Here is a 25690-nt window from a genome sequence, read left to right as displayed (position 1 = left end):
ATATCTAACTGTACGCAAAAAAATAACGTGCAAGGGTTGAGCCAAAAAAATAAATATCATGCAATAACCAAAATACCTGCAACCCCCCCCCCCCCCCCCCCCCTCCCCCAATCAATTATCTAATGGTCCATCCCTAAGCAACATTCACGCAACTCATGGTTCGGAACTTCCCTTAGTTACCGTTGCTATGTCCCACAAGCTTAACAAATTATCTAGAATATCTCAGAATTTAAAATTTGAAAATTGATAATAAATTGTTTCAATAGTTTACTGTCCTGCGAAAAGAATAGAAAATTACCCCGTAATCCTTGTAGTACTCTTTAAACAGATACTGTGGGACAAGATTCCTGTAACGGTGTTTGGTTCGCTATTTGTCTAATTAGGAACAATGAACTGTTAAAGTAGAATGCAGTGATGAAAATTATTATATATGTACTCACTTTTAAAGGTCCTTTAGGTTAATGGTTGGTCGTCTCAGAACTATTTCCTTCAATACTACCATGGATGGATTGATCCTGAATCAATTACAGAAGCACTTCCTCTGAAAACACAATTGATAAATATGTGTTACTGTGTTATCATTTACTGTCGCGGTCATGTAACTGAAGTATTGACTTTTACTTGTGCACGCAAATATTGTTAGGAAAACGAGGGATGCTTAATATTCTGGACATTTTCTGATGCTCAATTCGGTAACACAAACAAGGGAATGCTTATTTGATGTAACGGGAACTGACTATTGTTGTAACCTCTGGGCTGATCTAAACCAGGGAACGTGTAAATCACAGATAGAACCCTGAAACAACCTCTGGGCTGATCTAAGTCAGGGCATGGCTAACTCACAGATAGAAACTCAAGCGTTTACAAAATACTGCGTGCGTACCAGCTAAAAAATCAAGTGTAGTAGTATTTTAAACTCTAATGTAATAACAGTGTAATGGTGTGTTTTATCCTTGTAAAACTATATTTCTTGTATTAGACAAAATGTTTTTTTTTTAAACATAGGTTTCGCTAGTAACTTCAAAACTTTGATTTGCTGAAACTTTAGTTTGTTCAAGCGTGACTTGATATTTATAGTTAAAATATTTTCATTTAGGAAATGAAATATTATGTCAAGAATTACCATAGGCCCGTCGCTAGGTCCTTGAAAGGGGAGGTTCGTTTTTCTACTAATATTGATGGTTTTCACGGCGGCCATGTTGGAGGAACTTAACAAAAGAATCGTTATATCCTCCAACATGGCCGCAGTGACTTTTGCTATTTCATTCTCTTGGGAATGGTTGAAAACCATCAATTAGTTATGGCATATCGACGTGTTGTATATCGACGGGCCTGCACCACGTATAAAGATGGAATTTTACCAAATTCTTAATAGATAAATTACCTAAATTGAATTTTTGAATGCTAAAATATTCTGATTGGCTGATGAATTTGTTATGACTTCTGTGACACGAATGAGAGGGCAAAAGATCAAAAACAAAACCAAATATCTGATAGCCATCACTAGACAAAGATTTAGAACGAAAGCATTTTAGTAGCGTAAACACTGCGTCTGGATAGAAATATGGAGAAGGTCTCTTATCTATCACTGTTATGGCTTTGGATAGCCTTGCCTCAGTTTGGTATGTTATTTGGCGGTGTTTAGTTTTTCTTAAGATAACTTTATTACAGTCATTTGTATATTTTTGTTGAAAATATTCGGCTGTTTACTCAAGAAGCTATCGACTGCATGCCAATTGAGCTTTTGTCCTGTACAAAAAAATTTTAACGTTGATAAAAGTAAATGCAATTTAGAAGGATTTTTTACTTCATTTTTACTTCCGCTGTATAAGCAGAAGCATATACGCCAAAGATTAACTCACTCATTTAAGAAAAGATATATTATATGAAGAATTGGCACTTATAAAGATGGTATTTTACAGAGTTTTTAAAGTGCACCTAACCCCTGATACGATACTTTCAGTATTGATTCTACATCAAGTGAATAGTTGAATGGTAAAATATTTTTTCACTTGAATGTTGCGTCTTTGAGTTAGTGACGCCAAAAAGTTAAGTGTCGATGCTAGTTGCGATCGCGTTTTAGCTTGCAACCACATTGAATTCATTTTATCGAGCTCATCTCTTCCGATAGGATGCTGAAATATCGACTTTGTTCTCTTTTACGGAAATAGAAGTTTACGGCAGTTTACGGAAATAAAATTTAAACACTTATATTTACAGTTGCTGTGCAACTTCGTGTGAGTTGATCGTGTTAAAAAAACAACTTGAAAAATAAAACTTAAAAGTTGTCGTTTAAGACTTTTTGACACTGAAAGAAGGATTCAATGCGATGATTTTGACGCTTTACTTCGACATTGAAAGTTCTGGATATCATCAAAACCGCATCCAGTAATTGCTTATGTTTGTATTTGAGGGGCCTTTGTTTTTCCAGGTCTTCGTTTTTTCCGGGTCTTCGTTTTTTTCACAGCCAAGAATCAAGCGATTATACTTTACAGCAAACTTAAATATTCCGACAGCTTATCTAAGCTCTAATTGTATTCAAAATAGGGATCTTATCTCAGTATTTTGTTGCAGTCTTTATACAATTTCAATTCCAAATGTATCGCAGTTATGATCGCAGTTAATCTAATTACTCAACAACTGACCGGTCAAAATAACAAGCAAAGATTTGGGGAGTACTACTTCCTGTACGGGAATTGTCAGTGGAATTCTATTCAAATTCAAAATTGTGAGTGGTTAGGTTTAGGGTTAGGGATGGGATAGGCATTGTAATATCATTTGGTGTCAAGGGTGCCAGGTTCGAATCTTGTCTTCCATTGAATAGCTTTTCTAAGTGAGGAGAACCAAAATCCTTGAAAAATGTCAAAGTCCCACTCGCGTGTTCGGAAACTTATGACGCACTTTGTTAACCCGTACGCGAAGTTATTTCCAAGATTTGAACGGACAAGTTCCAACTGAAGATTTACTGATTACTTCCGGCGCCTAACATGGCAGCCACATATTCTTTGTCTGTATATACGTTATTGTTTTTTATGGTTTGTCGCTGTTATGTAGTCCCTTTTTCTTATATTGATAATTATAACATTAATCGTCATTTGGATCTTGAAAGAAGTAAATCTCTGCACTTTGGTTTAGTGATTAATTCAGTGGTTTCAAGTTCATCTCCCTGGAATGTTTGTCAGTTAACTTCGTTTCGTCTCAAGTCTGGTTTCTACAAGTCTCGTATTGCCGTTGGAAAAATATCTAAGCATGGTTATACTTCATTATCTATTCCTGGTCATGATCCTCCAACTGATATTACTATTTCTATGGATATTCATCGTAATCCTGGCCCTTCTTCGTTTAACTCTGACCTCAAGACTACGGTTCAACGACTTCATATGGTTCATCACACAAATAATTATCATCGTTCATTGGATATGCCTCGTCTTTCTTTACAACATTTAACATCTACACCTGTGTTATCCCATGTCTTTTATGGCCATAACAGAACATCGGTCCTTAATTACAATAAAGAAATCCTGGATTCCACAGCTGGAAATTCAAATCTTAACCGTCAACTGCCGTTAATAACATACTCAAGAGCAAATCTTTTCGAACTTCGCCGTAATACAAAAGCTCCTTCATCTTGCTGCTCCTCTGCTCTTAAGGAATTAAAGCTTTTTCGATTTCGTGGCAAGCGAGGTGGTCATCGTACAGATCGTTCTACAATTTCATCATCACCTGCTTCAACAACAAACATTAAAATTCCTGCATCACTTGAACCTGCTTCAATTTCTACCTCAACTGCAAACTACATGAAATTTTGTCTCTTAAATGCTCGTTCAATAAACAATAAATCTCTTTTAATTAAGGATTATGTTGTTGAAAGAGACATCGATATTCTCGCTATAACTGAAACCTGGCTAAAAAATACTAATTCTGATTTTATTGTGCGTGATATTTGTCCTACTGGTTATTCGTTTTGTCATGTTCCTCGTCAAAATCGTACTGGTGGAGGTGTTGGCATAATGTATAAAAATAGCCTGAAAATCAATCATCATGTAACAATGTCTCACACGTCTTTTGAATTTATGGAAATGCTACTTCATCATCAATCGTCTACTTATCGTATTGTTATTGTTTATCGTCCACCCTCTTCAAATAGCTTGCTATTTAATGATGATTTCACTACTCTCTTGGAACGACTGGTTACATCTTCTGGCAAACTGGTAATTTCTGGAGATTTTAACTTTCACATCAATGACACTAAAGATAATAATGCTAATCGCTTTATGGATTTACTCGATTGTTTTAATCTGACTGTCCTTGATCCTGTTTCACCTACACATAAAAGTAATCACGTTTTGGATCTAATCATTACAAGATCTGATGAAAAATCTGTGACCAACCTTACTGTACACGATCCTGTTTTATCTGATCATTATGCTGTTCATTGTATGTTATCTGTAAACAAGCCTCTACTTCAATCAAAAAGCATTTCTTATCGCAAGCTTCGTGCAATAGATGCTGATTGTCTCCAACAAGATATTATGAACTCTGCACTATATCAATGTCCTGCTACTCAACTATCTGATTTGTGTACTCAATATGACTCTGTTTTATCGTCTATTTTAAATAAACATGCTCCTTTACGTTCTCGATCCATCTCCCTTCGCCCAAGAGCTCCATGGCTTACCAAACAAACTCTTAGATAAACTACAATCTGTACAGAATGCTGCTGCCAGAATAATCACTCTTTCCCATAAACATGACCACATTACACCTATCCTCGTTAATCTGCATTGGCTACCAATTGAATCTAGAATCAAATATAAAATCCTATTACTTACTTTTAAAGCTCTTCATGGCCAATCTCCTATCTATATCCGGGAACTCATTTCAGTGTATAAACCGAACCGTAATCTTCGTTCTGCATCACAAGTTCTTCTATCAGCACATTCTTATAATCTTAAATCTTATGGTCATCGCTCCTTCTCTGTGGCTGCTCCTGAACTCTGGAACTCACTTCCAATATCTCTCCGAAATGCATCAAGTCTTGCCTCATTCAAAACTGAACTTAAAACTTATCTCTTCAAATTAGCATATTCTTTGTAAATTATTTTATTTTGTCGTTGTCTTTGTCGTTTGTTTACTAGCGCTTAGAACAGATTTGTATTTGCGCTTTATAAATAAATATTATTATTATTATTATGAAGATATAAGATTATTTGTGACCTTTGAAGTAGTGACGTATACACCTCGGCGGAAGTAAAGCTAAAAGACTTTTTCATGGTGTACTAGTTAACTGACAAAAACAAAATACAATAAAGTTCAAATAAGACTAACGATCTTTTTAGGCATAAATAAATTGATTTGTATATTGTATAATGTATATTGAAATCTAAATTGCAAATGGCAAGCGTTTTGTTTTGGTTTCGGTACTATGTGAAGCACAAGAGGGTCAAAGACATCACTTGCATACAGTGCTGTTTATGTAAGAGATAAAAAATATTGATTAAACTCCAACTCGGCTGGAAACCATGAAGGCAACTACTCTTCTTTTTCTTACTTTGGCTTCCTCTATTGCTGTACTGCGACTCGGTAAGCTATTTTTCATTATTTTGCCCAAAGCTCTAACGTAACCTAATTGAACACGTTCTCAAGGTATTCGATTCTCAAAATGTTTACTTTCACAACGTTGATGGATGTGCTCTAAAACGACTGATTTATACTTCTAACTACACGCGAATATCTCAGGAAATAGTAACAAAGTGTATATCAACAAGCAAATATCTCAGGAAATAGTAACAAAGTGCACGCCAACAAGCGAATATCTCAGGAAATAGTAACAAAGTGCATGTTTCTTTATAATAGCATACAAATCAAGACTTTTTCTTCAAATACAATAAATACTTCCGGGAGTTGTACAGCGTTGATACCAAAGCCGTTCTGCAGTAGAGTAAAGGCCGATTTAGACGGTACGATTTTCGCCTACAACTATCGTATACAACACGTTCGCGTCTGTCGTAGGCGAGTTGTAGGCTTGATTTACACGCTACGACTCGAGTTGTAGGATTGCGCGAGCGTGTTGTATACGATAGTTGTAGGCGAAAATCGTACCGTTTAAACCGGCCTTAAGGGCATTTAAGGAGGCTCACAACAGTTTTTCTTGATTGCGCGCGTTCTATAAATTTTAATATTCAAACAGAAAAAAATAAAATACTCTGTGGTGAAATTTCTTCAAATTTTGCATATGGCTTTAGTTTATATTTTCGAAAACTTAAGGAAAATTCTAAAAAAATTCTGTAAGAGGGAACTATTCCAAACAACTTTTATTGATTTTTACGAATTTTACGAATTCCCTCTTACAGAATTTTTTCTTTTTTTGTCAAAAAGAAGATTACGATAACGCAAAGTTTAAATATTCCGGTTTTTAAAAAAAATTCACCATTTGGTTCCTGAGTTATGATTTTTTAAATGAACATTTTTGATGGCATACCAAGGGTTCTGATGTTGTCATAGCAACGTCTTACATCATTTTTTCATGTTCAATGTGATCTTTTTTCTATGGTCTTTGGCTTTCCTGGTTTACTTGCTGTCATATATCACAGCCATATTATTTTTTCATTTCAGAGAAGTTGAGAGTTTGCCTAATAGTCGTGGGTCGTGGGTCGTGGGTCGTGGGTACGAAGTCGTGGGTTCCAATTTTTTTTCCAAATTTATCATTTCTTCACTATACTTCCAAATCGAGATTGTGTGGATTTGTTCCTATAAATTCGGTGCAATTGTGGGTTGTGCAAGGTAGTCTGTGTCTATTTGGCCTTTAAACATGGGCAGAAACTAAAGCACGACTTTTAGGGTGCTTTTCAATGCCTTGGTATTACAAAGGACTATTTGACTTTAAATAGAGAATGCGCAGGATTGAAATCAGCGTATATTTCAAGTATTTAGTTCACTAATATGTTGTTCAACGTCACGCAATTCGGACACAAGGTCTTTAATCAATAAGGTGTTGACAACTCTCAATTTGTTCAAGTAAACACTTGACGCTGTTTTGGACTGCTGCTTGTCAAGAGCTCTTGCCACTTTAACCAAAACAAAAGACCGACCGAAGACGTCCAAACAATCTGTTTAGAAGTATACCTGTCTATCAATTGGCCTATCGTCTATTAGAATATAGTCATACTCGACCAACTTTAGAGCTCTATATAACATAAAGAAACGAATTAGTATTCCCTGTTTGTCATTGGTAGTTAAAAGCAAATATTTTGAGTTTTGGCGTGATAATAGTAAAATGAGAGGAGCATCTTATCAGATACGCAGTGTCTAAATGCCCGGCAGCCGGTCGCGGTCTAAAACTGACTAAATGCCCGGCAGTCCAAACTTTCACCAAAAAAACGAGAACTGGCTACAGCTAATGGAATCAAACTAGTCTAACTTTATTATGGTATATTAAGCGCTTCCTGTAGTCTGGACTGATTCGAAAAAAGATTGTCTGTATTCGCTCGGCATAGAATACGGAGCACTTGGTTCATGTCACTTAGAATATTTTCGCCAACACTGCCGGCCGCAATTTTCGCAAAAAATACGATAAATTACCTACGTTAATGAAGCCAAACTACTCTAAATTTATCGAGGAATATTAAGCGCCTCTTGTACTCTACACTGCTTCTAATAAGGATTGTTTGTCTTTGCTCGGCATAGAATACCGAGCATTTCGTTCATGTCACTTAGAATATTTTCACCAACACTGCCGGTCGCGGTCTCAAATACACTAAATGCCCGGCAGTCCAAACTTTGCGATAAAATGATTAATTATTAAAATGATACTATGTAGCAATATAGGACTTAATGGTTAAATAAAATTGCATTGTGATTGCATATGCCTTTAGCACCTTTTCGCTCTTCTTACCACAACTATAGCTTTTTACCTACCCTTTCCTACTTGTCCCATCGTCGTTTATTTTTTTTTTGCGAAGTAATACGAAACAATCCTTATTAGAAGCAGTGTAGAGTACAAGAGGCGCTTAATATTCCTCGATAAATTTAGAGTAGTTTGGCTTCATTAACGTAGGTAATTTATCGTATTTTTTGCGAAAATTGCGACCGGCAGTGTTGGCGAAAATATTCTAAGTGACATGAACCAAGTGCTCCGTATTCTATGCCGAGCGAATACAGACAATCTTTTTTCGAATCAGTCCAGACTACAGGAAGCGCTTAATATACCATAATAAAGTTAGACTAGTTTGATTCCATTAGCTATAGCCAGTTCTCGTTTTTTTGGTGAAAGTTTGGACTGCCGGGCCGATTTAGTCAGTTTTAGACCGCGACCGGCTGCCGGGCATTTAGACACTGCGTATCAGATATTTCCATAAACTTTACACCAACAATCAGAAGCAAAAATAGACTATGTGAAAAGCGATCGAATTAGAAGTGTGTTGAGAATGATTCGAAATTTGTAAAAATTTTTGTAGTGTCCACGCACCGTAAACCATGCAGAGTAAAATATTTCAATCTATGGCATAGCTAGGCTCTTTCCAGTCGCACCCAATACGAAAAGATCCTAGATCTCTCGTATACATAAGGACATAAAATTAAAATTTGGTTCCAATAAAACTGAATATATGGTTTGAGACTGGTGATGAAGATGAAGATGGAGACACGTGTTGGAATCTCCTAAACCGGCGATTATTCATCATTCCATGTAGTTGGTGGACATGATTTTTTAAAGAGCTGACTCTATTCGAATTTCTACTTTCCTTATAATTTAGGTATGGACCCGCAAAATCAAGAATAAAACATCGTTTTGATTATACTTACATCGAATCGGTTCTTTTCTAAGTTACTGAATATAACTTCTTTGACCTTCTTGGTATTTAAGCCCAACTGATACGCTGCCGCTGCATAAAAGCAGTCCTCATCAACCTTGGAGTCGTAGGTAACGGTAAACCCCGCACTTTCAAGTCGTTTACTCAGGATTTCCATATTAACACAAAGAGAACTACTAAGAAATAGTGAAACAAGCTTTCTCGCAACGAAACACATAGAACGAGGAGAAACGTAATGCCGAACTAAACGCGAATTTGCTGTCCATCGACTTCACACGTTTGCAGCGGCTTGTCGCTCCAGTTTCTAGGTAACATCCGGAAATCCGAGTTGATTTTAGATTTGAGTTATCCGGATAAAATAAAAGTATATGTAAAATATGAAACTGAAATATTACTTACCTCTGTACTCAGTAAATGTCTCTATGAAAATCACGTATGGGCTTTGACACTACCCTGCAATAAATTAGAAAATAACTATAAACCCATGAAAAATAAATGTGATTTTTTTATTTTCTGGAGAGGCTTTCTACACAGGATGCCGGAAACTAGTAAGTTTGCATCTTAGTCTCCAGAACTTAACATTTTGAACAAAACTATAGAAACAAATAATTCACAGATATTTGAAGGGCACATGTTGAAGATTATCAAGGGAATTAATTATTAAACCCGCGGCACAAGTATCAGCAGCAAAACGTAATAAAAAATTAATTTATATTAATTAAAATAATCTCACTGATAACGCTGCAGCTATTCTCTACTTTCACATCTCCATAATGCCTTGCGTTGGGGGGGTAACCAATCAAAAAACTGTCCCAAATTGAAAGGTTTCTTAGTTGAATTTATACTATACCTGCTTTTATCTGTACAATACCGATTATCAGTTTATTCCAAGTTATTTTTGCGTGTACAGATCATCAAGAGTTTTGGTCTTACAGAAAATGTATTGACTTAAGAAAAAATGTTTAAAATTTACCTTAAACGTCTTCAAGCTTCTATCTTTTTCTGTTTTTTACTTCTTCACTTTATTTTTGGATACCAAACAAGGTATTGTCAACATTGTCTGATCAGCCTTCAGCAAAATAAGTGGGTTTTTACCCTCTGGTTAACCCCCCAAAGACGCAAAGGATTATGGGGATGTGAAAGTAGAGAATGACAGTTTTAAAGAATTTAAATTTCGTAAATCCTTCCTTACATTTTGAATTATTTATGTTAATCATACCTTAACAATACTATCATAATAGGATTGCTATTTATGAATATATATATTGCCATTTTTACGTTTTCCCCTTTATGCACTGCAATGTACAGTGGAGGGGAAAAAACGATAAAATTGAAAGAGGCACTACTTATTAAAGTTCAGCTAAGTTTTCTTTACTTTATTTCACGATTTTAACGATTTTATTGAGGTTTTGAAGCAAAGCCCTCGGTTTTAATATACTTTTCTTTCAAATCTTTTTCTTATTTTTCAGAATAAATAATGAAATTTTAAATATTTAGAAACAAATTTCATTCAAAAAAGGAACGATTTCGTTATGGGGGAGGGGGGGGGGGGTTGTAACCCTTGAAGGTCTCCTTAACTTGCTTGTTTAACCCCTAGATAACACAGCCGCAGCAAGTCTCAAGCTTCTTACTACCTCCAATATGCGTCAGTCATCTTTATTCCCTTATGGTATTCTACAAATTCAGTACAACGGAGAATGGGGAACGGTATGTGATGATTCATGGGACATAAGAGACACTCATGTTGCTTGCAAGCAGCTTGGTTACGTCAGAGGGCTCGCACACATGTACATGGGTGGAGGATCTGGAAGGATATGGTTAGATGAGGTGGCATGTACTGGAAGTGAGAGATCATTAGAAAACTGCCCCCATGGTGGTTGGGGTATTGAAGACTGTACACACTCTGAAGACATTAGTATTGTCTGCGAAACAGGTCAGGATTCCTGAAAACTTTTCTCTGATGTCTCAGTATAGAATAACTGTTATGAATGTAACCGCCACCCGGTTAGCTCAGTTGGTAAGAGCGTCGGTCTGTTGTGCGGGAGGTCGTTGTTCAAGCCTCGGCCGGACCAACACTCAGGGTCTTAAAATAACTGAGGAGAAGGTGCTGCCTTTGTAATTACATCTGCAAATGGTTAGACCTTCACGTGGCTCGGATGATCACGTTAATGGCGGTCCCGTCCCTAATTAACTAGAGACGTTAAAAGAGGACCACAAGTTTATCAGTTGAATTACTGTCAGGTGTTATCCTCTATAAACAAAGTTAATTAATTTATTTATTTTATTTAATGTCGCCTTCTGATTGGTTTGGAGCGCGTGCTTTATGAGAGCACGTTGCACCCGCGCGCACTTTCCGTTGCGTCATTCCTATCTATTATTGTAATTTGTATTTTATAAAAGAAATAAAAACCTTGCTTGCTGTGCTGTGTGTAGTCATAAAGCACTTGGGGATTCGCAACAACACTTCTCTCGTGTTCTGCCAACCCCGCGTGCTTTATAACTGCACACAGCACGCGCGAGCGTTTTCTATTTCTTAAATTTTTGTGCTGTATATTTTTCAACCAATATTTTATATGATTTCATATTATCCTTCATATAAGGTTTTAGATTTTAAAGCGCACTGAGACCTTTTTGGAATGCGCTTACTAAGATTTTTATTTTATTATTATTATTATCATTATTATTATCATTATTATTATTATTATTATCATTATTATTATTATTGTGCTCTTGACATACATGTATTTCTACCAACGTTCACTGACATCAACGTATCAACATTCAAATTTTTTCAATTTTCTAATTCATTGAAGATTTGAAGGTTGATACCATGAACGCATACACAATGTGAGCCTTGAAGATGGGCTAGTAGCCCCGAAAACTAGGCTTGATAATTAAAAAGGTAGAATGAAACATATCATCAGATATATGAACTACAAAACAACTTAAGCATTTTTCTTCTTTCCTTTTGATTTAAGCCCCTTCTCCTGGAGTACGTCTTTCTGGTGGTAACAACCAAAGAGAAGGTCGAGTAGAAGTTTACTATAACAGTATATGGGGTACAGTTTGTGATGATTACTGGACGTTGGATAATGCGAATGTTATATGCAAGATGCTAGGTTACCCAAAAGCACGCGCGTCACGAAATTTTGGATCAGGATCCGGACAAATCTGGCTTGATAATGTACTATGTCGAGGAGATGAGAGCTCAATCGGTAAATGCCGCCATAATGGATGGGGAATTGAGGACTGTAGTCACGGCGAAGACATAGGTGTTGTATGTCTACCATCAGGTAAAGATGTAAAGTATGAATTCTTATAAACACGTAATCCGGCAACTAGAAAGCAAATTATAACGTGTAAACCAGATCTAATGCGAAAAAGATGCGTTCTTGCTGTTCGTAGGTTCCCCAGGAGTGAGAGTCCGTTTGAAGGACGGAAATATTCCGAATGCTGGTCGCGTAGAAGTACGTTACTATGGTGACTGGAAACCTATTTGTGATACACACTGGGATCTAAAGGAGGCTAACGTCATATGCGGAATGTTAGGTTACAGCCATGGTGCTGCTGGAAGTATCAATGGAATGCAAAGTATTGGAGACGTATGGCTGTCGACTGTGAGCTGCAATGGACATGAGTCATCCATTGAAAGCTGCCAAAATCTTAACTGGGGTCAAGGAAGCTGTGCAAATAACAAAAAAGCTGGTGTTTTTTGCAAGTCAGGTAATTAAAGTTAATGTTATAGTCTTTGATAGGTTGTCAGTATATAATAATAATAATAATAATAATAATAATAATAATAATAATAATAATAATAATAATAATAATAATAATAATATAAAGAGGCTTGTAAAGCGCCTATACAAGCCGGTTCTAGGCGCTGTAAAAAATAATAAATAAATACGATACAAACATAGATTACAAATCATAAGCAAGTTTAAATAAATACCTCATTTCAATATTACAGGTGCCTCTTCAAATATAGCATTTCGACTATCCAGTGGTATATTCAATTATGTTGGACGACTTGAGCAACGGTACTATGGCATGTGGGGAGCGGTGTGTGCTGATTCCCTTGACCTACAAGATGCTAATGTGGTATGTCAAATGATGGGGTATAGTCAGGCTGTTACCAGTTACAAACAACCACAAAGCTACAGCATGTTTAGATTTTCGTTGGTCACAAACTGCAGCGGTACTGAGACTTCAATACAGCAGTGTGGGCACCACCAAACCCAAGTCAAAGCATGCGAGAGTCACAATGATATTTGGGTCGTTTGCAAGCCTTTGTCAGGTAAATCCAACGAACCTTAAACTTGATGAAGTGTTCCAAAGAGTATGTTAAAAACATAAATACTGGAAATAGCTAGACAACGTCTTACATGAGTTGAATTTGAAACTAGAGCCCGCCTTTCTATTAAGTGAGGGTTTCTCCACACGTTCCCAGATGGCCTCCTTGATACTCAGTCTGTACCAAAGTTCTTGAGTATCCAAGATCCGTACATCTTCAATATCAAAAGTGTGTCCCTCATCCACAAGATGGTTTAAGACTGTTTGATTTTGCTGGGTTTCCTGTGTAGTTTAATTATTGCCAAAAGAGATTGTTTGGTCTTGCCTATATACGATTAGAGAAAGGCCATCTGGGAAAGTCCGTAGCATAACAGAAAGGGGGGCTCCGGTTTCAACTCTCTTATGTGTGGGATCAAACTTTAGCAGGCGTTCCTCGCCTTCTATCTCTCAGCAACCATCAGTTGCCTGATGAAGAACATGGGTGTTGGCTACAACGTGCAGTTCTAAAACTATTTCCAGTAAGTGATTTATGTTTGTACCTTATTATAACTCGACTAGATGAGTCAACTACATATTTATGTCCCAAAGAGTGTTAATAGACCCTTTTCGAGTTCCAAATTACCGCTGTGTATCTTGATTACAGACTCATTTGCTCAGGCTTAGCCTCGAGTTTGTGCAGAATATTCACGTGTTCCAGTCAAGGTCCGTCGAGTTTCAAAGTGTTCGTATTGTTGAAGTTGTGCATTCTTTACTTTACCGTTGGTATTTGCGAGTAATTATACACTGATACGAGTCTAAGCCTGAGTAAATGAGTCTGTAATCAAGAAACACAGTGGTAATTTGGAACTCGAAACTAGCGATCAGATCTTTATTTCGGAAATGTCACATAACGTGTCCGTCTTACATACTATACAATATCCCTTTTTTTTCAGCCCAAAATTCTAATTTAACAGTTCGCTTAGTAGACGGGGACTTTCCTAACCAAGGCCGTGTGGAGGTTCAATATCAAGGGATCTGGGGCACAATTTGTGGTTTTCGTAGCTGGGGTCTAGCAGATGCTCACGTGATCTGTCGTATGTTAAACTACGGTAAAGCAACATGGGCAGGAACTGCTAATATCAAAGGAAGTGGTCCTGTATGGATCGGATCTTTGTCTTGCCGTGGTAACGAAAAATCACTGCAGCAATGTCAAGTGAACTATGGTTCGGTTGAACAATATTGCAATCATGATGCGGATGCCGGAGTCACGTGTGAACATGTAACAAAAGGTAATAGATAATCTAGGAACTTTGCTCTGGTTTTTCGAAATGGGACCAAAAGAATGGACCCATTTAAAAATCATCTTGAATGCGGGGCTAACATGGAAATACAAAAGAAGTGCCACAAATTCAACCGAAAAAATGTGTCATTTCATACGAATATCCATGTTAGCCTCGTATTTCAGATACTTTTGATGTGCTTTTGGAGATATTGTGGGAAGTGACGTAATAGCCGCTATGATTTAGATTTTTTATTTTTATTTTCTGCGTCAACGAACATGGCATACACGTCTCTTGCCCATTTATTAACTTTATCTTTACCCAATTATACTCCATATTTCATGGTAACAACGTAAAAAAAACTGAACATTAATAAATTTCATTTTTAGAAGAATTATCTGTAACTGTACGCCTTGTCGGTGCCGAGAAAATAAATGCCGGTGCAGTAGAAGTCAACTACAAAGGGGCCTGGATACCTGTTTGTGACGATACCTGGGATATATTAGACGCTCACGTGATCTGTAGAATGCTTGGTTACAAAGCAGCTCTCGCCGGAATAAAGCGATTTAGTGTCGGAAGGCAAGGGAGGTGGATAGGTGGAATCGAATGCAATGGCGATGAAATGTCGATTAGTGAATGCTATCATCGTGGATGGACGAACTATGGATGCCCTGGGGACTACTATGCTGGTGTCACGTGCAAAACTCATCAAGGTTGAAAAAAATATATATCTTACAATACTTTCGTACTAATTTACTACCATTTGTCGTTCATTTTGTTTCACTAGCACATGCAATTTCGCTATTGTAGTTTTCTCGGTTTTTTCTTACCTTTCTTTTCGTCGTCAGCCGATCCTCCATTATTCAAGATAAATGGAACCAACGCCATCACGGAATCAACGGTGTTAATCGTGTTTGAGGAAAAACGGCAAATTGAATCACATCTGAAAGGGTAAAACAACAATTCTATTATTTAATAGAAGCTATATGCAAAAAGGTTGCGACACGCCTATATTTTTTAAAACAACTGAAGCGCGCTAGAGTCCCACTGAAGGACATGCTTCTTTTTTTGCCCCTTAAGGTGACTGCCTACTTTTGAACGCTCTATGTTAGCCCACGACGAACGCGCTCAAAAACCGCTGAAAAATCTACAAGATTTTATTAAAGAACCATACGCGTTTTGAACTTCAACAGGACAAAACCCTCAAATTTTGCACGGGACTCTCGATTTTTTAATAGCTTATTTGAATAAACTCCTTAAAATCTAGGTTATATCAACATTTTAACACTTAAAAAAAAAGATTTTTGTAGGGAATTTTGTTTGACTTTATGAGATTTTTTAAGAGCAACGAACCAACAAAATATGACAAATCTTAAATCTCTTTGTCTTTTTGTCAAAAATATCCACGTATTATTGTAGAATGATTGACTAGCCTTCATTCGTGCAATTATAGAAGAGTCTGCAAATGACTATTATCTTATGAATCTTTTTTCTAATCAGTTCCGGTGGCGCAATTTTTGCTCCAAAAGCTCGTGCGTAGGCTTCCATTAAATGCTGACTATCTCGAAAACAAGCTCGGGACACCCAGTTTTTCTTACCAGATTTGGAATCAGCATTAAATTTCAATTCGGAAAATCCAAATTCTTTCCAAAAGTAGGCAGTCACCTCAACATGCATACGTCCAGTACTTGAATGTGCATGCCCAGTTTTTCATGATTCTTTGCCGCAGTACCTATCGCATGATTTGGAAAGGATGCAAAAGCGTGCGTTGAGGAAAATATATTCTGAGGCACTTCTTACTGTAGGCATAACAACTATGTTTGAGAGAAGACAGGTTTTATGTAATGATTTATTCCATCAAATGGTAAATGACAAAAGTCACAAGCTTCATGATCTACTACCGCCACGCAACGAATCAACCTACCACACGCGCTGCCAAAGATATTTTAAATTACTAGTAAAAATAGAAAAAAGTGACGAATAGATTTCATTCATGCCAAATGCCTAAGCGTCCGCTTCTAATTTAGCGTGTTTTTAGCGTGATTTTAGTTGACAATGTCATATATTTTTTCAGTTTCTATCAAGTGGTAGTGGAAAAGAGAGATAACGAAGATCGCTTCAAAACCTATGGACAGCCAACGCCCTTTGTTTATAACGAGGTCAACGTTACCATTGCAGCTCAAAGGGGTAATGATAGTTACATCACCGCAGAGATTTTGGTTCCCATCTCAAGCTTAACGATTGGTGACGGTCAGTACTACAATAGTTACTACAACGCACCTTTACAACCAGGATCAATGTATAGAGTACATGTGAGGATCGTTACCATTGCAACAGATGGGGTGAGTTTAATGACTTTTGTCTGATTACATTCAATTCAAAAAATCCTTGTCATTGACGGGCGAAAAGGCTACGCGACTCGATCGAAATGCACTATCGTGGAGTATGTGACATTACGTGAAAACGCTCTATTGGATGCAAGTTGATTGTAACTATTAATTTGGAACGAATAGTTACAATGGGAATGATGTAGGTAGAGTGCATACCATAGGTCCGTTAAAAAATGTTGTAAGAAATTGCTCAGTAGACCTCAGTAGACTGTAAACCCCCGATAATAGAAAATGTATAGATTTGGTAGACGAACATGGTATCTGTGACGTCACGTGAAAGCGCTCTATTGACTGCAACTTGACTACAAATATATTGAAGCAAATAGAAGCAGTATGAATGATATAGGTTGAGTGCATACCATATTATGTCCGTGAAAAACGTCGTAAGAAATTGCACAAGCAGTAGACCTCAGTAGACCGTAGACGTACAAAACTTTGCACTTATTTGTACAATTTTGTTAGTTAACTTTTTCACGGATATATTGTATGCATTCTATTGTAAAAATAAGTTATTTTGTTTGACAGAGGAGGACTTTCAGCCGATCAGCTTTTGTGGTTTTTATGACTAAACAACACATTGCTCGCCAAGGTAAGTTTCCATACACTACTACCATGAACCACGTGGAGAAGTTTGGTTGGAAGGAAGACAATACATACATCAAGAGTTCCACGCTCTTGCTCTAAGCACATGCTCAAGAGGTTAAAAAGCGGGATGATGGGTTGTAAAACTCTCGTACCCAGAGCCTGCGTTTCTTCTGGCCTGCGGCGAAGAACGAGGGCTCTGGCATAATCCATTCTTTGGCGCACGCGCAATTTTCGGAAAGTGAGATATAAACGGTCAAAATAAGCAAAGTAAAAATTAAATCGAAGTCAAATCAAAGTAAGAATTAAAAATCGGGAATTTTTTTATTTTTGGCAAGTCTTTGAACGCGTGCGCTGTTATACCGGAAGTCCAAAAAATCCTTGTCTCAAAAAATGGATTATGCCAGAGCCCTCGTTCTTCACCGCAGGCCAGAAGAAACGCAGGCTCTGGGTACGAAAGTGTTGTAAAAATTACTATATTTGGATTGTATTTTTCTTACCAACCCAATTTGCACAAAAATTCCAAACCGAATGTACCAAGATATATCAATTTTTACAACCCATGTTCCCACTCTTTGACCCCTTGTACAGATAACAAAGTTATTAACATACGCATTCTTTTAAAGAGCGCACAAATATTAAGATATTATGTTTAGCTATATTATCCATTCTCGACATTCACATCCCCATAACACTTTGCGTCTTTGGGGGGTAACCAGAGGGTAAAAACCCACTTATTTTGCTGAAGGCTGATCAGACAATGTTGACAATACCTTGTTTGGTATCCAAAAATAAAATGAAGAAGTAAAAAAACAGAAAAAGATAGAAGCTTGAAGACGTTTAAGGTAAATTTTAAACATTTTTTTCGTAAGTCAATACAAGACCAAACCTCTTGATGATCTGTACACGCAAAAATAACTTGGAATAAACTGATAATCAGTATTGTACAGATAAAAGCAGGTATAGTATAAATTCAATTAAGAAACCTTTCAATTTGGGACAGTTTTTTGATTGGTAACCCCCTAAAGACGCAAGGCATTATGGGGATGTGAAAGTCGAGAATTGAGAGAGGAAGCTTAATACATATAGTCAATATTGTATTCTGGATGGTTTATGGAGTAACAGTCACTTCCAGAAAAGAAAGGTTACGCATGACTATAAGCAATTCATTATTATCATTATTATTATTATTTATTTTATATTGGAATTATCACATACCTATTAAACACAGTTTTCTGTTATTCATCTGGTTGAAAGTCAGTTAAAACCCCGATAAAAATGGTTTGCTAAGATATATTATCGACATACTCATGTCTTAAAAACATTTTTGATTTAAAGGAAAACAGAATAAGTTATTTTAGTAGCAAAGACCCCATACCAAGAGGATTGAGCTCACGCGCCGCGTAAAAATCTGTTTGTACAGGTTGTAATGCCTGTTATGTTTGTGAGATGATTCGCCTTTTATCGACACGCCTTTGTGAACACCTTTCCTGGGATAAGGAGTCGCATATCTGTAAACACCTAAATAACTCAGAAGCATGCAAATGTATATGCACTGAGGATTCTTTTGAAATAATAGATCACGCTTCTTACGAATTTACTCTAAAACTCAGAGAAGAGCTGCACATCTATTGGCTTAACCCTCGCTCAACCAACAACACGAGCATGTTAATCTTAGAATAACACAATAGTCCTTTGGTCTTTGTATTTCTTGACCGTATGCATGAACAGGGTGTGTTGAAGGTATTTGCGGGATTCGGTAAACGGATAAAATATAGCTGTCTGTGACGATACATGGAATATATTAGATGCTCACGTGATCTGTAGAATGCTTGGTTGCAAAGCAGCTCTCGCCGGAATAAAGCGATTTAGTGTCGGAAGGCAAGGGAGGTGGATAGGTGGAATCGAATGCAATGGCGATGAAGTATCGATTAGTGAATGCTATCATCGTGGATGGACGAACTATGGATGCCCTGGGGACTACTGTGCTGGTGTCACGTGTATTTTTCATCAAGGTTGAAAAATATTTATATCTTACAATACTTAAGTACTAATTTACTACAAATTGTCGTTCATTTTGTTTCACTAGCACGTGCAATTTCGCTATTGTAGTTTTCTCGGTTTTTTCTTACCTTCCTTTTCGTCGTCAGCCGATCCTCCATTATTCAAGATAAATGGAACCAACGCCATCACGGAATCAACGGTGTTAATCGTGTTTGAGGAAAAACGCCAAATTGAATCACATCTGCAAGGGTAAAACAACAATTTATATTATCTAATAGTTCAATACAGCTAGCCCCTCGAAAAGGTAAAATGCACAAAGAACATGTTAACTCTTTCGGAAGAATATTTGCCGAGCTTATTTACTATAGCGCTGAATGTAGAATTATTTTTCCAAATTCTACCATGATCGTTGTTGGTTTCACCTTTTAGATTTGTTGATGAGTCACTTACAGTGCGACTACATCAACCAAGACCACCCACACAAATTTTAAATTGAATTCAGAAATCACATTTTTAACGCTGCATAACAAATGAATTTGAGAATTCTGGGTTTTAAAAACAGTTAAAGCACATACATACACACACACGTATACAGTAAAATATATGATTTAAAAGAGGAAAATGTGAAAATTTGTACAGATTCTATTGTTTAAATACTCAATCATGATTGGCTAATTTGTATGAAAAGGTGTCTGGGTGACCTTGGTTGGCGTAGCCGCACAGTAAAAATAGAAACAAATATGAATAGATTTCATTCATGCCAAATGCCTAAGCGTTAGCTTCTAATTTAGCGTGTTTTCGATTTTAGTTGACAATATTATATATTTTTTCAGTTTCTATCAAGTGGTAGTAGAAAAGAGAGATAACGAAGAATGCTTCAAATCCTATGGACAGTCAACGCCCTTTGTTTATAACGAGGTCAATGTTACCATTGCAGCTCAAAGGGGTAATGATAGTTACATCACCGCAGAGATTTTGGTTCCCATCTCAAGCTTAACGATTGGTGACGGTCGGTACTACAATAGTTACTACAACGCACCTTTACAGCCAGGATCAATGTATAGAGTACATGTGAGGATCGTTACCATTGCAACGGATGGGGTGAGTTTAATGACTTTTGTCTGATTACATTCAATTCAAAAAATCCTTGTCATTGACAGGCGTAAAGACTACGCGACTGGGTCAATACATAGTATGCACTCTATGGTAATAATAAGTTATTTTGTTTGACAGAGGAGGATTTTCAGCCGATCAGCTTATGTGGTTTTTATGACTAAACAACGCATTACTCAGCAAGGTAAGTTTCCATACTACTATGAACCATGTGAAGAAGTTTGGTTGGAAGGGAAAGAATACAGGCATCAAGTTCCACGCTCTTGCTCTAAAGGGCATGTTCAAGAGATCAAAAAGAGGGATGATGGATTGTAAAAAGTACTTTTTTTAATTGTATTTTTCTTACCAAGCAAATTCGCACAATAATTCCAAACCAAGTGTACTAGGATACTAGGATATATCAAGTTTTACAACCCATGGCCCACTCTCTGACCCCTTGAACTCCTGATGCATGTATAGATAACTAAGTTATTAACTTATATTATCCATTGAGAGAGGAAGCTTGGTACATATAGTCATTATTGGATTTTGGATGTTTCATGGAGTGCCAGCCACTTCCAGAAAAAAAGAGATTACTAGCTAAAAACTATTCTGAGCTGCGTCAGTGTTTCTAATGAAACAGTAATGATAAAAGGGTAAATTATACAACGTCAAAAGATGAAAAAGCTGACGTTTCGGATGCTAGTCCTTCATCAGAGTAAAAGAGCAAAGGATAAATATAGCTAAAGAGCATTGGAACGTGTAAAAGAGCTCTCAATCAATTTTAATTATTAGTACCGTAATTACAATTGAAAATATAAGAATAAACAGATTTAAGGGTACAAGCTGTCTATAATAACTGTAGTAGCTAACCAAGAAGATAGAAAGCTAACCAAGATAGACAGCTCTTTTACTCTGATGAAGGACTAGCGTCCGAAACGTCAGATTTTTCATCTTTTCACAGTGTATAATTTACCCTTTTATCATTCCAGAAAGGAAGGATTATGCATTAAAATAAATAATTTATGGTCATCATAGATTACCTGTTCCTACCTTTTGTCCAAACAGAAAAAGCTGTGAAGAGCTCGAGCAGCCCAGTTCTCAAAGACACTGTGATTGGTTTGTCAGTTTTCATAGCTGTTCTTCTTGTTCTTATCATTGGAAGTTTTGTGTGGTGCACCTTCATAAGGAAGAAGGAGAAGGAGAGAAAGAATGAGACCAGAGCTACAGAATTGTCAGGTGATGTAATACTTTTTTTTACTACACTGCAGACTAAGTTATTCTTTCTTAGACTGTTACATGCATTTTCAAGTCCATTATCCCTCAAGGTTACTATGAAAATCAGTAGATTGCTGCACCCAGTTGTTTTTCTTGCTCCATCAGCAGTCAAATTTGGCTATCAAAATCTGTCACCTGAACAAAATTTTACTGTCTAGCTCCTAATGTTTTCAAAAGTAGCCCAGCAACACAACAGACTGTGAAAATGACTGCTCCTTATTGGCTTAAATTTATTTGGGCCGAAAAAAATTCAAGTAGTTAAGCAAATTCCCCCAATAAGTAGTGATCATTTTAAAGGACTGTTAACATTACATAACATAACATAATGGCTTATTCACAATTCATCACCTTGTAAATAGAAAATAGAAGAGAGAAAAAAAAGCAAAAAACATGAAAAATTGTGAAAGGAGGTGAAAAAGGTTATCCCTATCTAGTTCACCTCCTTAACATAAATTACAAACAATTAAGAACATATTAAAATTTAAACATTGAAGTTTACGTATATATACAAATATATATATATATAAACTGTTGTGACAGTTACCTTTGAAAACAGAAGCTACAGTAGAAAGTAAAATTTTGTTCATTGTTCATAAAAAACATGATAGATTTTGAAAGCAGATGGACCTACAGAACTGGCTACCATAGTCTACTGATTTTCAAATTCAATTGCAAACAAAAAAACTGCATTAAATTGATTGTTGCTTTAGTGCAAAGTTGTAAATGGTCATTTGAAGTTGAAGGGTCACAAAAAAGAAGTATTTATTGTTTGTTATTTTTGAATGAATAGAGATTCCAACAGTAAATAGGGTTCCTGCAGTCATTCAACCACCTGAATCACATTATCAGTCTCTGAACTTCCAGTCAAGAATGCAAACAAATGTTGGCTATGACAACCAAGCTTACAGCTTATCAATTGAGAAAAACAAAAAGAGGAGAAAGAAAACAGGTAATAAAATGTCATCGAAAAAATTGAAACATGTTAAGTGCAAAATTACATATATTTTTTTGTCTGAATAAGGATTTTTAAAAGCAATGAAATATACTGGAATTTTTCCCCACCAGAAAAGCAAGGGGTAAAAAGCAATTCAAAAAACACAATGGATCAAAATGAATTGCATTATCAGGCAATGACATTGCCATCTGAAGGACAACATAATGGTGGCAGACAGGAGGCAGCATATCAAGTGTCAAATATTAGATTACAGGTAACCACAGATTAAAATATTAATCTGCTGTACTTTTAGATCTCTTGATTTAACAATGATCATGGTTACTGGCCTGGTATTGGTGTCATGATGATGGTGATGGGTATTGGTGTCATGATGATGGTGATGGGTATTGATGTCATCATGATGTCATAATGATGGTGATGGATATTGGTGTCATGATGATGGTGATGGATATTGGTGTCATTATGATGGTGATGGATATTGGTGTCATTATGATGGTGATGGGTATTGATGTCATCATGATGTCATGATGATGGTGATGGATATTGGTATCATAATGATGGTGATGGATATTGGTGTCATGATGATGGTGATGGATATTGGTGTCATTATGATGGTGATGGGTATTGATGTCATCATGATGTCATGATGATGGTGATGGATATTGATGTCATAATGATGGTGATGGATATTGGTGTCATGATGATGGTGATGGATATTGATGTCATAATGATGGTGATGGATATTGGTGTCATGATGGTGATGGATATTGGTTTCATGATGATGGTGATGGATATTGATATCATAATGATGTCATAATGATGGTGATGGATATTGATATCATAATGATGTCATGATGATGGTGATGGATTTTGATGTCATAATGATGTCATGATGGATATTGGTGTCATGATGATGGTGATGGATATTGGTGTCATGATGATGGTGATGGATATTGGTGTCATGATGATGGTGATGGGTATTGATGTCATAATGACGGTGATGGGTATTCATGTTATGATGAGATGGTGATGGGTATTGATATCTTAATACATGTTGATAGGTATTGATGTCATCATTTCATCACCAACCAATATACATATTGTGTCTTTGATTTGACAGGATTCTAATGTGTACAAAATTGATGAGAACTTGTATGAAAATGTGACATGCTAGAGAGACACATACGTTTGAAGTACTCTTGTTCCATTGCTTTATCACAAGCCTTTATTTCAATCTTTTGCCAACCTGGAAAAAAAGCCAAGATAATCAAACAGATAAGGCAAAAATGACAATGATCATAATAGTAATGATGATGATGATGACATAATCTTTTATAGTGTCCATGTGGTCCAGCCTTAGGATCAATGTACAGATCGTGCTACAAATTTCACACAGGTTTATAAAATTTTGTTCTTAAGCAGGTCAAATCGGTCTATATGTGAATACTAGACAATGAAAAACATTGCAACGATCTTGATGAAAACTACACAACAAACTATTGAATTTGGTTTTTGCAATATATTAATTTCAACAATTATTGGATGAGGTTTTGATGATATCTGGAATTATGAATGTTGAGGTAAGTGTTATCGATTGGCAGAACCGTAGGCTGAGGCCAAAAATATTTGCCAAGACATTGATATTGAAAAAAAATCAAAACCAAATTCAATAAATGTTGTATTATACATTGTTGAAATAGGTTAACTGATAATACAAAGATAAGTTTAAAATAAACTTCATTTAAAATTTAAAGAAAAACCTACAGGTAACCACCATCCACTGACCTATGCAGTCTCATTTTTGCAGATAACTGGCTATAGATAACTATATCGACTATCGACTGCTGAAAAATCGCTGGTGCATGCTGATAGCTAGAATTATCTGTAGGTTTTCGACCAATGAGAATTCAGATAGTGAGTGCAATGTATGATAACATAAATTATCATGACAAGGGCAATGTAGGATGTACAGCTGTAGGCTGTGGTGGATAATACAGATAAGGTTTTTTGATAATTTCTGCACAAACAGAATTCAATAATTGTTTAATTGTATAGTTTGTAAACTAAGAATAAAGATTTTGTTCTGCCTTAGAAAAAAGGTAGCGAACATATTTCATTCTTCATTCCGACCTTGAGTGAACATGACTTGCTGTAATATTGTATTATCTGCAGAAAAACCTACAAATAATACATTGATCATGTCAAGTTCACATGATATTAAGGATTTGCTGAAGGTTCTTGGCCAATTAGAAGCGACATAACGAGTAAAAATTATTGTACTGTACATATTAATGATCATAAATATATATTACATGGATACTATCAGTATACTATTATTGTTACAAAGTTTCCATTTTTTTAATTTTAGATGCTTTGAACCAACAAACTCACATTTTTATCATTTGGTTAGAGTGCAATCTGCTAAAGAGCATTGGTTAACATAATTATTCAAGAATTATACCAAGGTTAACATATAGTCTATATATAGACTGAAGTCTTATCCTTTAGTGGGGCATATGTCTCAATATATCAGAGTCAAAGTTATTTTTACATAAACTTAAATTGGTTAAATCATTCGGCAAAGCAGAAATGACATTAGACTTAATCTTCCTTTGATAATAAAAGATGGCTTGCAAAACAGTATTAAGACCATTTTTGAAAAACCTTAAATTAATGAGTTCTTTGCTATGCGCATATTAAAGCTTATCAACATTTGCCATTTTTGCGGTTCAATAGAACCTGATTAATTAGTAATCAGATAGTTTCTCATTCAGTTTGGCTTAATTTGCACTGGACATGTGTTTTCCAAGAGCTAAAATTGCATTCGCCCTACAGGTTCATGCAAATTGATACTGTTTGAAAACATACTCGTGCAAATCAATTCCAAATTGAACAAGAAACTGTGTGACTACTTATAGAAAAAATAATAAAACAGACTAATAACTTATTACATTTTGACTGCACCAGAGGTATGAATACCATCGACTTTCTTTCGTTTTCTCACTGGATTAAAAAATAAGTCACTACCAA

The 25690-nt window shown here is 36.2% G+C and overlaps 1 protein-coding gene and 1 long non-coding RNA gene across 5 annotated transcripts in view; one reads left to right on the top strand and one right to left on the bottom strand.

Moving 5' to 3' along the window:
• Nucleotides 1–5187, bottom strand: part of LOC148908984 (uncharacterized) — a 56186-nt gene extending 50999 nt beyond the window's left edge. For all 3 annotated transcript variants that reach the window (XR_016120483.1, XR_016120482.1, XR_016120481.1), the window contains exons 1-2: nucleotides 4833–5187; nucleotides 441–541 (exon numbers count right to left, since the gene is read on the bottom strand). This is a non-coding gene — a long non-coding RNA (uncharacterized LOC148908984). The remainder of the gene's footprint in view (nucleotides 1–440; nucleotides 542–4832) is intronic.
• Nucleotides 1497–25690, top strand: LOC116298471 (scavenger receptor cysteine-rich type 1 protein M130). Of its 2 annotated transcripts, XM_031706961.2 has the most exons (17): nucleotides 1497–1622; nucleotides 10408–10743; nucleotides 11789–12103; nucleotides 12216–12533; nucleotides 12778–13104; nucleotides 14033–14368; nucleotides 14749–15072; nucleotides 15208–15310; nucleotides 16434–16701; nucleotides 17275–17338; nucleotides 19482–19584; nucleotides 20169–20436; nucleotides 20569–20632; nucleotides 21496–21666; nucleotides 22496–22654; nucleotides 22771–22913; nucleotides 23781–25690. In XM_031706961.2, the coding sequence occupies exons 1-17, from the start codon at nucleotides 1565–1567 to the stop codon at nucleotides 23832–23834; spliced, it is 3411 nt and encodes a 1136-aa protein (XP_031562821.2). In that variant the 5' UTR covers nucleotides 1497–1564; the 3' UTR covers nucleotides 23835–25690. The 2 variants fall into 2 exon arrangements, with proteins under 2 accessions (XP_031562821.2, XP_088890396.1); XM_089034270.1 differs by lacking the exons at nucleotides 17275–17338; nucleotides 19482–19584; nucleotides 20169–20436.

This window comes from Actinia tenebrosa, unplaced genomic scaffold (genome assembly GCF_029948245.1).
Source record: "Actinia tenebrosa isolate PJP-AT-01 unplaced genomic scaffold, QUT_ActTen_1.0 PGA_scaffold2__45_contigs__length_23673736, whole genome shotgun sequence".
In the NCBI taxonomy this organism is placed as follows: Eukaryota; Metazoa; Cnidaria; class Anthozoa; order Actiniaria; family Actiniidae; genus Actinia; species Actinia tenebrosa.
The sequence above is the reverse complement of the archived record's forward strand: the minus strand, read 5'-3'. Positions and strand labels throughout refer to the sequence as shown.